Consider the following 13,758-nt stretch of genomic DNA (forward strand, 5'->3'; position numbering starts at 1 on the left):
CCTCCGCTAATCATACCTCTCCTACCACCGCGACTGCCTATCCCCTGCCTATACATACTCCCTTACTCCCATATTCCCCGATTATGCTTACGTTCCAATACCCCCCTACATGACAGCTATTGGTCTATAGTTCTTAGCTAATGCTTTGCTACCACCTTTATGGAGTGGGGCTATATCCGTTGTTTTAAGCGACTGTGGAATTTCACCCATGTCCATTCTCCTCCTCCATAGTGTACTTAGGGCATGCGAGAGGGGTTTCTTGCAGTTCTTAATGAAAACAGAGTTCCATGAGTCTGGGCCCCGGGCTGAGTGCATGGGAATGTTGTCAATGGCTTTTTCGAAATCTATCGGAGTTAGGGTAATGTCGGAAATCTGGCATACATTTATGGAGTTTTGAGGCTCATTCATGAAGAAATCATTTGGGTCGTCGATCCTCAGACTGATCAGTGGTTCACTAAACACAGAGCCATACTGGGATTTCAATATTTCACTCATTTCCTTGTTGTCATCTGTGTAAGTCCCATCCTGTCTGAGTAAGGGCCTGATACTAGATGTGGTATTTGCTTTGTTTATGGCACATGAAAAGAAATATTTTGAATTTCTTTCAATTTCATTAATAGCTTTAAGCTCCTCCTGTCTCTCCTGGTTTCTGTAAGAGTCATTTAACTTAAGTTCGATAGTTTCCACTTCCCTGGTCAGCGCCTCCTTTCGTGTATCAGATATTCTAGCACTCCTGAGGAGCTCAGTGACTCTTCGTCGTCTTCTGTAGAGGGAGCGTCTTTCTCTCTCCAGTTTACTCCTGCTCTTCTTCTTTCTTAGGGGAATATGCCTAGAACATGCTTCAGCTGCCAGGAAGTTAATCCTTTCAAGGCACTGGTTTGGATCCATGTCATTTAAGATATCTTCCCAACATGTTTCGTTTAGGACATGGTTTACCTGGTCCCAGTTGATGTTCTTGTTGTTGAAGTTGTATTTTGTGAAGACACCTTCACAGGTACATGCATTCTGCTGATCAGGACCCCTATGCATGTACGTCTGGACTTCGATTAGGTTGTGATCGGAATTAGTTGTTTTTGATATTCTTATGTCTCTTATCAGGTCCTCATTATTTGTGAAGATAAGGTCAAGTGTGTTTTCTAGTCTTGTTGGCTCCACTATCTGCTGGCTTAAGGTGTGTTTTTCGCAGAGACTTAGTAGCTCATGTGTGTGTGACCTTTCATCTGCTCTACCTCCGGGGATTGTTTCAGCTATAACATTATTTGCTACATTCTTCCATTTTGTATGCCTTAGGTTGAAATCACCAAGCAGTAAGATGTTTGGGGATGGAGCTGGAAGGTTTTCCAGACAGTAATCAATTTTCAGTAGCTGTTCCTTGAACTGTTAGGAGGTTGCATCTGGTGGCTTATATACAACCACAATGACTAGGTTTTGGTTCTCGATCTATACTGATAGAACTTCAACTACCTCATTTGTAGTGTTCAGCAACTCCGTGCAGATGAGGGACTCTTTGACATACAGGGCAACCCCCCCTTTGTTGCCTGTTCATTCTGTCGCATCTAAAAAGGTTGTAACCACTTATCCATATTTCACTGTCAAAGTGATCTTTTGTGTGAGTCTCTGTGAAGGCTGCAAACATTGCATTAGACTCCTCTAGAAGTCCACTGATAAAAGGTATTTCGTTGTTGGTGGATGGCTTAAGGCCCTGTATATTAGCAATTATGAACGAGGTTGTATTCTGTGTTTGTTGGGGGGATTTTGTTATTGGCATTAGTAGTTGTAATTAAAATCACTGAGCACCCAGATGGGTCTAGTGTCTTGTAAATCATACAACTCAACTCTTAACAGTTTGGAGGGATATGTTGTGTATCTTTATATGTGTATGCTTCTAAACTGTTGTATTCTGAGCACCTCTGCAAAAACAGTGATAATGTGCGAGTGTGGTGAAAGTGTTGAATGATGATGAAAGTATTTTCTTTTTGGGGATTTTCTTTCTTTTTTGGGTCACCCTGCCTCGGTGGGAGACGGCCGACTTGTTGAAAAAAAAAAAAAAACTCTTAACACTAAACTTACTTGCAAAGAATTACAGAAACCAATAATATATGTTGCTGCTGCAATAGAGTTTGCTACCGTGAACATTAGTCCAATAGAGCCACCAAACTCTGGTCCAAGTGACCGAGATATCATGTAGTACACACCACCTGTAAAGAACAAGAAAATTTATTAAAGGACACTAAGTACTCATTCATTACTTTTCCTAATTAAAGAATACAAAATATATCTGAAGCACTTTATAATTACTACCATATGTAATATGAAAATATATAATAGTACTCACCTATAAATTACAAAGTTTCAAAGTGTCATGGGTCTGTTTCTCATTACTGAGTCACTTTGCACTACACTTTTCATATACATCAAATTTATTTAATACCTTAAAGGTATGAAAGACTATTATAGTTTCCATTTCCTAAGGAAAAACAGACTTAAGTGCTTAGAGTCTTTCTTCAAAGAGTGTTTCTTAATGAAGATACAAACTTGGATGTCATTCTCTATGTCCTCTCCAGTTTATTATATTTTATGCAAATTTGGGACTAACACTGAATGGCATTCAAAATGAGGTCATATAAATGTATTATAGTTATAATAATGTTTAAAGTGCTTAATACTCAAAATTACTAGATATTAAACTTGGCACTTTTGGCAATTTGCACATAGCTAGACATTGTTTAGAATACTAATGATCACTGTAAATTCTTACTACATGATTCCTTTATTTTGTTTGCCTTATGGGTTTTCTAAAATTTTATATTACTTATTATATACAAAATGTATGACTTTGTAAATGGTCCAAGTCAGATTGAAATGTCGTTGTAAGCTCCTCTCTCATGTGCGGGTTATTTATGTAATGTTCCAGTCACTGTACTGCGCTTCTTTTTTATTTACAAAATGTACTACTTTGTGCATGTCACTGCCTATCCAGGTTCTTGTTAATAATCACAGTCAGTCTAGAATGCAGGTTTTTTCAATATTGTCATCTAAGAATTTTGAGACTGCAGACGATAATCCCATTTCAGGATCATTTCCATAAATTGTGAATAAATATTGGGCAGAAGATCAATTATTAAAGAACTCTGCTCATTGCTTCTAGCCATTCAGATATATAGCAAAGGAGTTCCAAAGACTAACACCTTTTAACCAAGGAGGCTGCGGGGTGGGGTTCAAGAACAACTCGGTGATTCCTGGATGAAATAAAGGCAGCCCAACAGACTCATCAAGGAATGAACAGGGGTGGACAAGGAAAAGAAATCCAATGAAGAGATGTGAAGAAAGAGTAAGGGAAAGGAACAGTGCATCCACAGAACTTTATGTAATTTTATTCTCCCCTATCCTGCATGTAGATTTTATTCTGGTATTTAAAGGAGAGAAAAATATTTAAGAAATACCTAAATTCATACAAGTGCCTGTAGGATGCAATGTTATAAAAAAAAAAGTAGCAGTTACTGGTATAACATTATATTATTTAAGAGGCAGTACCCTTTGGGTAAGCAATTTTTACTTAAACTAAGAGTGGCACATTATTTTATAGCTCCTTATTATAGTGATTTAAAAAAAATATATATGCTTCAAAGCTAACCTGAGAAGTTGTAATGCAAAAATTTTTCACAATTTAGTACATGAGATTTAGAAAAACATTAATTATTAAAATACTGCAAAAAAAAAAAAAGTATTTTTTACGCATAGTGTAAATGACATACCAGCTTGTATTCGACCGTTGGTGGCCACAGCTGACATAGAGAGGGTGGTTATGATGGTCACAATGTTGGCCATTATTACGATAATAATTGATGACACTGTAACAGAAAAATTACTATTATTCTTAAGCAGTAGTAGTAGTAGTTGCAATATTTACAGAACACCATGACCATGTAGATCACTCAGTGCTCTTAGGAATAAAAAAAATATATAGTACAGCACATCCACAGTGAAAACAAGGATAAATTAAACTTTAAAAGCTATCATCACGAATGAAACATTTAACACGGGCTTGAATCCTGGAAATGGGAAGTACAATGCCTGCACTTTAAAGGAGGGGTTTAGGATTTTGGCAGTTTGGAGGAGCATCTAAACTGTCATATCTGAGCACCTCTGCAAAGACAGTGATTATGTATGAGTGATGGTGAAAGCGTTCAATGATGATAAAAGTTTTTTCTTTCTTTTTGGGTCACCCTGCCTTGATGGGAAATGGCCAACGTGTTACAAACAAATACAGTGGTCCCTCAATAATCGTCTGGCCTGAAAGTCGTTTATTTCAGAAATAGTCCTGTTATTTCGTCTAAACATTGGTTCGCAAATGGTCCATTAACTCGCTAATCGTCTTTCGTCCTGGACGCGTACTCACAGCTCTGAGCCGTTCCCAGCCAGTGTGCCATTGTTTACAAGTGAGCGACGGTCCCCTCACGTGTTCATACGAAATATTTCATAATTATTCCATTCATTCTAGTGCTTGCAAGTGCTAAATAAGCTACCATGGCTCCAAAGAAAGCTCCTAGTGCCAAGCCTTTGGTAAAGAAGGTGAGAAATACGATTGAATTTAAGAAAAACATCATTGAACAATATGAAAGTGGCATACATGTGGGCGAACTGGCCAGGCTGTATAACAAATCTCGTACAACCATATCTTCCATCATAGCCAAGAAAAAGGAAATCAAGGAAGCTGTTGTTGCAAAGGGGGTAAATATGCTGACAAAAATGAGATCACTAGTACTCGAAGATGTTGAGAAGTCATTATTGGTGTGGATAAACAATTAGCAGGAGATAGTCTTATGACGTCGCTTATTTGTGAAGTTGCATGACGATTTGGTAAAGAAATTGCCTGCAACTAGTGGTGATGTGAGTGAATTTAAGGCCAGCAAAGGTTGAAGAGTTTGAGGCGGCCCCTGATGAGCTTATGTCAGTTGTGAACTCTACTGTCGCACTGGGGAGTTCCATGGGGCTCGATGTGAGTTTGGAGGATGTGGAAGAGTTGGTGGAGGACCACAACGAAGAGCTAACCACTGAGGAGCTGCAAGAGCTTCAGCAGGAAGAGCAACAGATCGCAGCTCAGAATCTTGCTGCAGAGGAGGAGGAAGAGAGATGGAAGAAGGTGCGTTCTTCAGAAATTAAGGAGATTTTTGAAATGTGGGGTAGGATGGAAAGATTTATGGAGAAACATCACCCTGAGAAGGATGTTGCAACCATATCGGCAACTTGTACAGTGACAGAGTCTTGGCCCATTTTAGGGAAGTTTTAAAGAGATGCCAGAAACAGAGCTCTCTGGACAGTTTTTTTGTGAGACAGGACTCCAGTGACTCTCAAGCTGGTCCTAGTGGCATTAAGAAACAGAGAAGAGAAGTAACCCCAGAAAAGCACTTGGTACCTGAGGTGTTGATGGAAGGGGATTCCCCTTCCAAACAGTAATTCAATGTCTCTCCTCCTCCAGTCTTCCATACACTAAGAAGAATCGCCAATAAAGGTAAGTGTTATGCTGCTAATGTTTCATTCATCATGTGCCATTGTATTGTTTATGTACTACATCTATATTTCATGTAAAAAAAATTTTTGTTTTAATACTTCTGGGTGTCAGGAACGGATTAATTGTATTTACATTATTTCTTATGGGGAAAATTGATTTGAAAATCGTCTATTTCGATAATAGCCCCACTTCCAGGAACGGATTATGGACGATAATTGAGGGATCACTGTACTATCATAAATTAAAGTAACCAGTATCAGTTAAAAAACAAAGTATTAATGTCAAAAGACTCCCCTAAAGGTTCTCCAGAGATTCTTACATGCACCAGAGTAATTACAAAAACCATGTCAAAGGCAAATAGGCGCAAGTCATGTGCAGACTGTTAAAATGTGTTTCACAGTCAGCTGCATGCCTGAAGCTACCCACAGGTAGTCAGGGAGGGGGAAGGAGAGGGTAGAGAGCAAACAGGTGGCTATGGGTGAGATGTGTGTGCCTGATCCTCAATCAGCAGAGATTCACTTCGTAGTGATGATTTCTGTTGGAGAAGGATGTCCAAACACCCTCATCCTGCTGAACCTCATATAACTTGCTACTAGTCGGTAGCACCCACCAGGAACATATCTGTGGTACAGCTCATGAAGTTACTGTATGGCAAAGCCTACTACAGTATAAAATTGGCTCGCAACAGCAACCTCTGCCTCGGCATTACACGTTCGTTTATAATATAATAATAATACTTTATTTTGATATGATACATAGTTGTACAAAGGAATGTAACAGTTGAGTGTACATTCCAAAAACTGTACAAATAGTGAAGTTTAAATGAAATAATACAATGGTAGGCACAAAAGAAAGCCACTAATTATGCAATGCATATTGGGCAACTAGTCATAAGGCTTGTGTGTTACTTAGGAAGTAGACATAGTTAAGAGTTACTATATGAGCTACCAGAGCACTAAAATTCAACCAAAATTTTAAACGTTAGAGGTATTACATACCATTTACAGTAGGGCCCCACTTTACAGTGCTTTGCTTTATGGCAATTTGCTAATATGGACCTTTCAAATTATGACCAAAAATTTGTTTAAATGGCTGATTCACTATTACAGCATCCATGCGCTACTCTATTTACATCCTTTATGACTTCCATGTCCATCAATCATGCCTGCAAACCTTCCAACAATTGAAGTGTTTTAAAGTTATTGTGTATTTTATACTATATACTCTGATAATTGTACATATGTGTACCTGTACCTAAATGAACTTACACACTGTGCTGGCATGCACACATTTAAATCACTAAGTGTGTCTCTCATGAAGCCACCATAATAACAATAATAATAATAATAATCACTCTGGGGCACTTTAAATGTAATATATTACATTAATATAGGCATTTTCATTAATCCATTTAAGACATTTTTCAAAATTATATAATAAATACGCTACATGTCATATACACAAAATAGTATATACAATCACCGTAAGACAAACAACTGCGAGGTGGTAACTGGACAGGCTACCACACTTGACTTCCTACAATAAATACCACTCACCTCTCACCCTACATTAAGACAACAAATATTTTAAGGTAAGTAATGAGTGTAATGTATGTGCATTTTACTTGTTTATTATTTTTTATCCTTAGATCTATTGCTAACTTAATAGTATATGATACTGTTAAGATGTTATCAGGCATTTATATGCATTTTTTTTTTCAGCAAGTTGGCCATCTCCCACCAAGGCAGAGTAACCCAAAAAGAAAGAAAATCCCCAAAAAGAAAATACTTTCATTATCATTCAACACTTTCACCTCACTCACATACTATAATCAGTCTTTGCAGAGGCACCCAGATACAACAGTTTACAAGCATATATTAAGATATATAACATACCCTTCCAAACTGCCAATATCCCAAACCCCTCCTTTAAAGTGCAGGCATTGTATTTCCTATTTCCAGAACTCAAGTCTGGCTATATAAAAATAACCAGTTTCCCCGAATCCCTTCACTAAATACTACCCTGCTCACACTCCAACAGCTCGTCAGGTCCCAAAAATCATTCATCTCCATTCACTCCTATCTAACATGTTCACACACACCTCCTTTAACCCCTCCCTCCAACCTTTTCGAGAACAACCCCTACACCACCTTCCTTCCCCTACAGATTTATACACTCTCCAAGTCATTCTACTTTGATCCATTCTCTCTAAATGACCAAACCACCTCAACAACCCTTCTTCAGCCCTCTTACTAATACTTTTAGTAACTCCACTCCTCCTCCTAATTTCCGCACTCCGAATTCTCTGCATAATATTTACACCACACATTGCCCTAAGACAGGGCATCTCCACTGCCTCCAGCCGCCTCCTCACTGCAGCATTTGCAACCCAAGCTTCACACCCATGAGTGTTGGTACCATTATACTTTCGTACATTCCCTTCTTTGCCTGCATGGATAACGTTGTCTCCACAGATACCTCAATGCACCACTCACCTTTTTTCCTTCATCAATTCTATGGTTAACCTCATCCTTCATAAACCCATCTGCTGACAAGTCAACTCCCAAATATCTGAGAACATTCACTTCTTCCATACTCTCTCCAATGTGATATCCAGTTTTTCATTATCTAAATTATTTGATACCCTCATCACCTTACTCTTATCTATGCTCAATTTCAACTTTCTACCTTTACACACCCTCCCAGACTTGTCCACTAACCTTTGCAACTTTTCTTTAGAATTTCCCATAAGCACAGTATCATCAGCAAAAAGTAACTGTGTCAACTCCCATTTTGTATTTGATTCCCATAATTTAATCCCATCCCCTCTCCCCAACACCCTACCATTTATAAATGAAAAAAAAAGTGATCCACTTTACAGTGGAAGCCTGGAATCTAACCTGCCGTATAAGTGGTGCTCTACTGTACTTTCAGTTTCTCCTAGTGTTAACTTAGGAAGTTGGCATTATGGTTGAGGATTAACAGTATACATGTAATTACTGTGTTTTGGATAGTTAAGAGATTGATGAAAAAAAATCAAAGTACTTGATCGTTTGAAAATTTTGGCACAAATTTAAAATTTGAGCTGTCAACAGGAAAATTCAGAAAGTAGGTCAACACGTTGGTGTTAATTTAATGGAATCATTAGCCCGGAAATTAATTGAAGTGAGCAAAAAAACTGTTTTATAGTATGTCTTAGCTGTCCATGTTATAATACTCTCGAAATTGCAGTCTTAACTCATAGCTATCCATGTTATAATGCTCTGCCTGGTGCAGTCTTAACCAATTATAATCCACAGTAAAACATTAACTTATTTTCAATATTTTTTATAATTTAAGTGTTTATTACTGTGTTAAGTGATGTTCTTTTTTTATTTATAAAGACAGTAAATGTATATTTGAGTATCTGAGGAAATGATGGCATGGTTCATCATTACATGTGCAACAACTGTTCTCATAATTCACATTCCTCTCCTAAAACATTTAGCGTAAATAAGATAGTGCACTATAAATAAATTAATACGAACATAAAAACAAAATAAGAGTGAGAATTTATAAAATTAATGTAGCAATATTATAATTCCTTTAAATTTTGAAACACAAAATATACTAGCATCACTTTCTATTTTTTGGATACTGTATATACAAAAATGCAAGCGAAAGTAACTTACACACTCCAGCTTGCCCAACCATCCATGACACTCTTAGAAAGAGCATCACACCCCAGATGTTGAGAAGACATCGCATCTGTTGGTGATTAGGGAAATTATATACTATATACACTGAGCTATATTGAAGAGCTCTGTCATATACCATATTAACTTACATTTTTGAGCAATAATGAGACATGACCTATTACAGATTTAAAAAAAAAATAAGTAAAACTTACATAAACACCTTCGAGCCATCCAAACTTTATTACTTTTCCTCTGAGGTTGGAGGGTCCGGTCTCGAGGTCAGCACCAGGGTGTCGCTGATGGGAAGAGCAACATATTAAAGATAAGATTTTGTTGGGATTTTTAACCCTGGAGTGTCAGCCACCCAGGATAACCCAAGAAAGTCAGTGCGTCATCGAGGACTGTCTTATTTTCATTGTGTGGGCCTTCAGTCTTGTTCCCCAGGATGCCGTCCACACCAGTCGACTATACACAAATAACCCGCACATAAAAGAGAGAAGCTTACGACGACGTTTCGGTCCGACTTGGACCATTGACAAAGTCAGTGTGACTTTGTCAATGGTCCAAGTCGGACCGAAACGTCGTCGTAAGCTTCTCTCTTTTATGTGCGGGTTATTTGTGTATCGTTCCAGTCACGGTATTGTGCCTTTTTTTGTTACCAGTCGACTACTTACATGCTAGGTGAACGGGGACAGCAAGGTGTAAGGAAACATGCCCAATGTTTCCACTCGGCCGGGGATTGAACCACCGACACTCAGTGTAAGGCGATAACATTACCTACCAGGCCACGGGACACTATTCCTAAACACCAGACTTCAATAACAAGTTATACTTTTAACCTAACAACAACCGACAAATATTTTTTCCCTTTCCTTACATAGTATTTTTTTTTTACGACAAAATACATTACAGTATATGTATTATATACTGAATTTCAGTGTACTAAGTAGGTGGTGTGCCAAAGTGCTGGTACCAGTATGGGTTGTATTGTCTAATTTTGATGGTATCGGTATCGGAATAAAATTAGGTATCGGGAGTGGTATCGGCAAAAAATTATCTTCCCATCCCAAGTGCTAGAGCGCAACAAGTACAACTTTCACATGTCTCTCATATAGCCGAAAATAATTGCCATAAAAATAACTATAATAAAAAAGATAATGTTTAGTTTTGTTGTGTTTAGCTCAACACAATTTGATTTTCACATATTTAAACTAACAACTACAGTACTAAGTGTTGACGTATTGGAGGCGACAAGAATAAACTAATAGGCACACAGTATTAATAATTGACAACATTCACTTCCCAATCACTAAAAACGAAAAATAAAACACAACTTTTGAGTATCTTAATATAACATCTGAAAGTAAACACCAAACATGCATCTTAGTTTAGGATTCTGCTCACAGCCTTCTGAAGACCTCATTCTGGCTGCCCTAGCTGTGGGAAGTCCCACCTTTAATGACGATTATTTCTATGATTTCTAACTATGATGTCATCCAAAATGTACTGGAGGGTGGTGGAGACCAGGCAGGAGGCAGGATGGTGTCCTCCAGGATGGTCAGGGCAGGACGTGAGTAGGTTAGGGACGGATACTCACGGAAGTGGACTGGGTGTGAAGCTAAGGAAACTACCACATACCTGCAAACAGAAAAGATGCTAGATTAGACCAAGCAATTAACAGTGTACGTGTAACAAAATAATTTAAAAAACTTCATATTATATAAGAGGAAAGTATGGGAACAAACAAAATTTGCGAGGTGATGAGCACGTGCCCACGAACCATCACCAGTTACAGCACAGCTTGTGACTGTACCTGAACACTTGGAAGTTTCTGTCAGCATGAAACAGTCAACTTCCCGAGTTACCTGACAAACTCCTCCACTACTGCCAACAAAGATAAAAAAAATAGTAAACAAAACAAAAACCAGGCTATAAGACTAAAAATTAAGTACTCCAACGTAAGGTCCTGATACCATTACTCTTTCGTATCCTCACTGCAGACATAAAAACGCTAGACAGCTAAGTATCATCCAGTCGGAAGATTCCAAAATGAATCGTAGAGTCGCTTCAGTAGAAGACAGAGAACAATTACAAATCTTAAGTATCAACAAAGTCTTCCAAATGACAAATGACAATAACATGATATTCTATGGTGACAACGACCATAAGATACAGAAAGGGAACCCGTGTCACAACAAAAGGAAACGGTAAATTACGGTCTAGGAATAATAGCGTCAGATGCCCTATGATACATGATACATAGTTGTACAAAGAAATATAGTAATTTGGGTGTACATGCCAAAAGCCCCTTGTATGCAGAGCATTATGGGCAGGCTTAAAATTAACGTAAGATTAACTAAGCAATGATATATTCAGTGGTAAAAATTATAGTAAACAAATTACAATATGAAGTACAAATGAGTACTTCAAATAAGAAGCATTATAGTAACAAATTTGTAGGATAACAATGTATAATATAATCCGATCAAATCGAATAAAATCAATGATTTGTAGTGCAGAAACAGGTCATATGGTCATTAGATGAGTTACTGTACATTCAAGAGAATGGAGTATTATATTAGGTAATGTAATTAAAAAAAACAGTTTGATAGGGTCACAGGTTATACATTTATGAGATACAGTTATTCAGTATTTATTTTCAGAACACGATAAGGTAAATGCAGCAATAGTCAGGAAAATGACAGAAAATCAAAACTAGTTATTGACACTTTTTTAAATTAATTATGCTCTCATGTTGGAACACTTATTCTATGATTAAAATGCTTCTAGGAGAGAGTTGAAAAGTATGCTGAGGTCGTTCACTAACTGCATAGAATCAATAAACCATTGAACGAACACTGAACGTCATGTCTGGAACGAAGAGAGATACCTTATAAATTATAATATATATTATTAAGAATATGTTAAAGGGTCTGGTCTCCAATCTGCACAACCTACTTAAATTAGAATTATGGAAGTGTATATTAAACCACGTGAAAAGCAGGGATGCCATAAGCATAGAGAGAGTACTACTAACATCCATGGTCCCCGACGCTTCAACTTGCTTCCAACAGATTTCAGAAAGAATGAAGGAATACAGGTATTAGTTTTAAAGAGGAAACTGGACTACTGTCTCCTGCTTTTGCAGGCGCCTGATCAACTGGGTTGTGTGTACCTACAGGCTGTTAGCATCAACTGCTTGGTTTATTAGTCGGTTAACAGGGAGGCCTGGTCTCAGGCCTCGATGAGAGGGTAAAAAGGACCCTTGAAACCGATCACAGGTGTGTCCATGGATCCACCTCTTTTCCCCAATCAGCAAATGGGTGATCGAACTTGTCTGGTGTCTGACCGGACCTCATTTGGAAAGGAATAATTCAGAAGCACGCGGGTATTACACATGAGTGTACGCTGAATGTCAATAGAAGTTTGTAGGATTTATCTTACTTGCTATGAGACTAAAAGAAAAGACTAAACAATTATACCACCATCAATAGTCGACTAACACCTAGGTATAGGGAACCTTGTCCATACTTCACAGATTAAACTCTAGATTTACTGCAGTGGTCTTCTCAAATACTTGCTGGTCGGCTTACAACCATCGACAGACATTGAGACGCAGGCTTAACATGAATAAATAAAAGGAATACTAGACTTCGGTCTGCTGGTATTTGGTGACCTTTCCACTGCTGAGATGTGACACAGCTCTGCTCATGGCCGGGAAAGGGAAGGAAGGAGGGAGGCCAGAGAGGAAAGACAGGAAGTGGAAGAGGGAGGAAATGAAAGGAGGGGATTAGGATTAGAAGGTTTTATTATTTATGCCTCACACCTAATCATTGGCCTTGTATAATAAATTACGTAAAATTTAACCAAGGATAATCCAAGTCAATGTGACTTATTTTCATTGCGGTCCTTGTCATTGGAGTCACTGGGATTCTGAGAGGCAACAAGGTGAGTAGATTGCAAAATATTGTTACTGCTATACTAAGGCTAGGCTATAAGTATCTCTGGCAGTACGGTTTGTATGGAGATGACAATGACATGATATGCAGTGTGTGGAGACAGGGTCATACACTGCAGTATTATACCTTAGTGTCCAAACATCCAACATTACAAAAACACGTTCATGCAAACCATACAGGATATGGCAAAACACCTCATCGTCAATAATAATATATATGAAATCTAGAGGTTGTATTCACATTTTGCGTCGCTAGATAAACTCTTTAGAGAGATTGCAATCCAGCTATGACCAATATTTTTTTGATTATCGAATAAGAAATCATTTATTTGTATTCCTTACTGTACAACTATATGAAATAAATATGAAATACGAAATGACTAATATATCTTTCTCTTAACGTAACAATGCTAAATAACAAAAAGGCACAATACCGTGACTGGAACGATACACAAATAACCCGCACATAAAAGACAGAAGCTTACGACGACGTTTCGGTCCGACTTGGACCAGTGACTTTGTCAATGGTCCAAGTCGGACCGAAACGTCGTCGTAAGCTTCTGTCTTTTATGTGCGGGTTATTTGTGTAACAATGCTAAGTAGGGTAAGAC

The 13,758-nt window shown here is 38.0% G+C and overlaps 1 protein-coding gene across 3 annotated transcripts in view; it reads right to left on the reverse strand.

Moving 5' to 3' along the window:
* Positions 1–13,758, reverse strand: part of LOC128685247 (bumetanide-sensitive sodium-(potassium)-chloride cotransporter-like) — a 213,567-nt gene that overhangs the window by 138,424 nt on the left and 61,385 nt on the right. For all 3 annotated transcript variants that reach the window (XM_070082928.1, XM_070082927.1, XM_070082929.1), the window contains exons 2-5: positions 9,402–9,485; positions 9,184–9,259; positions 3,756–3,851; positions 2,071–2,198 (exon numbers count right to left, since the gene is read on the reverse strand). In XM_070082928.1, the coding sequence (XP_069939029.1) occupies positions 2,071–2,198; positions 3,756–3,851; positions 9,184–9,259; positions 9,402–9,485 (384 nt within the window). The remainder of the gene's footprint in view (positions 1–2,070; positions 2,199–3,755; positions 3,852–9,183; positions 9,260–9,401; positions 9,486–13,758) is intronic.

This window comes from Cherax quadricarinatus, chromosome 8, assembly GCF_038502225.1.
Source record: "Cherax quadricarinatus isolate ZL_2023a chromosome 8, ASM3850222v1, whole genome shotgun sequence".
Taxonomy (NCBI): Eukaryota; Metazoa; Arthropoda; class Malacostraca; order Decapoda; family Parastacidae; genus Cherax; species Cherax quadricarinatus.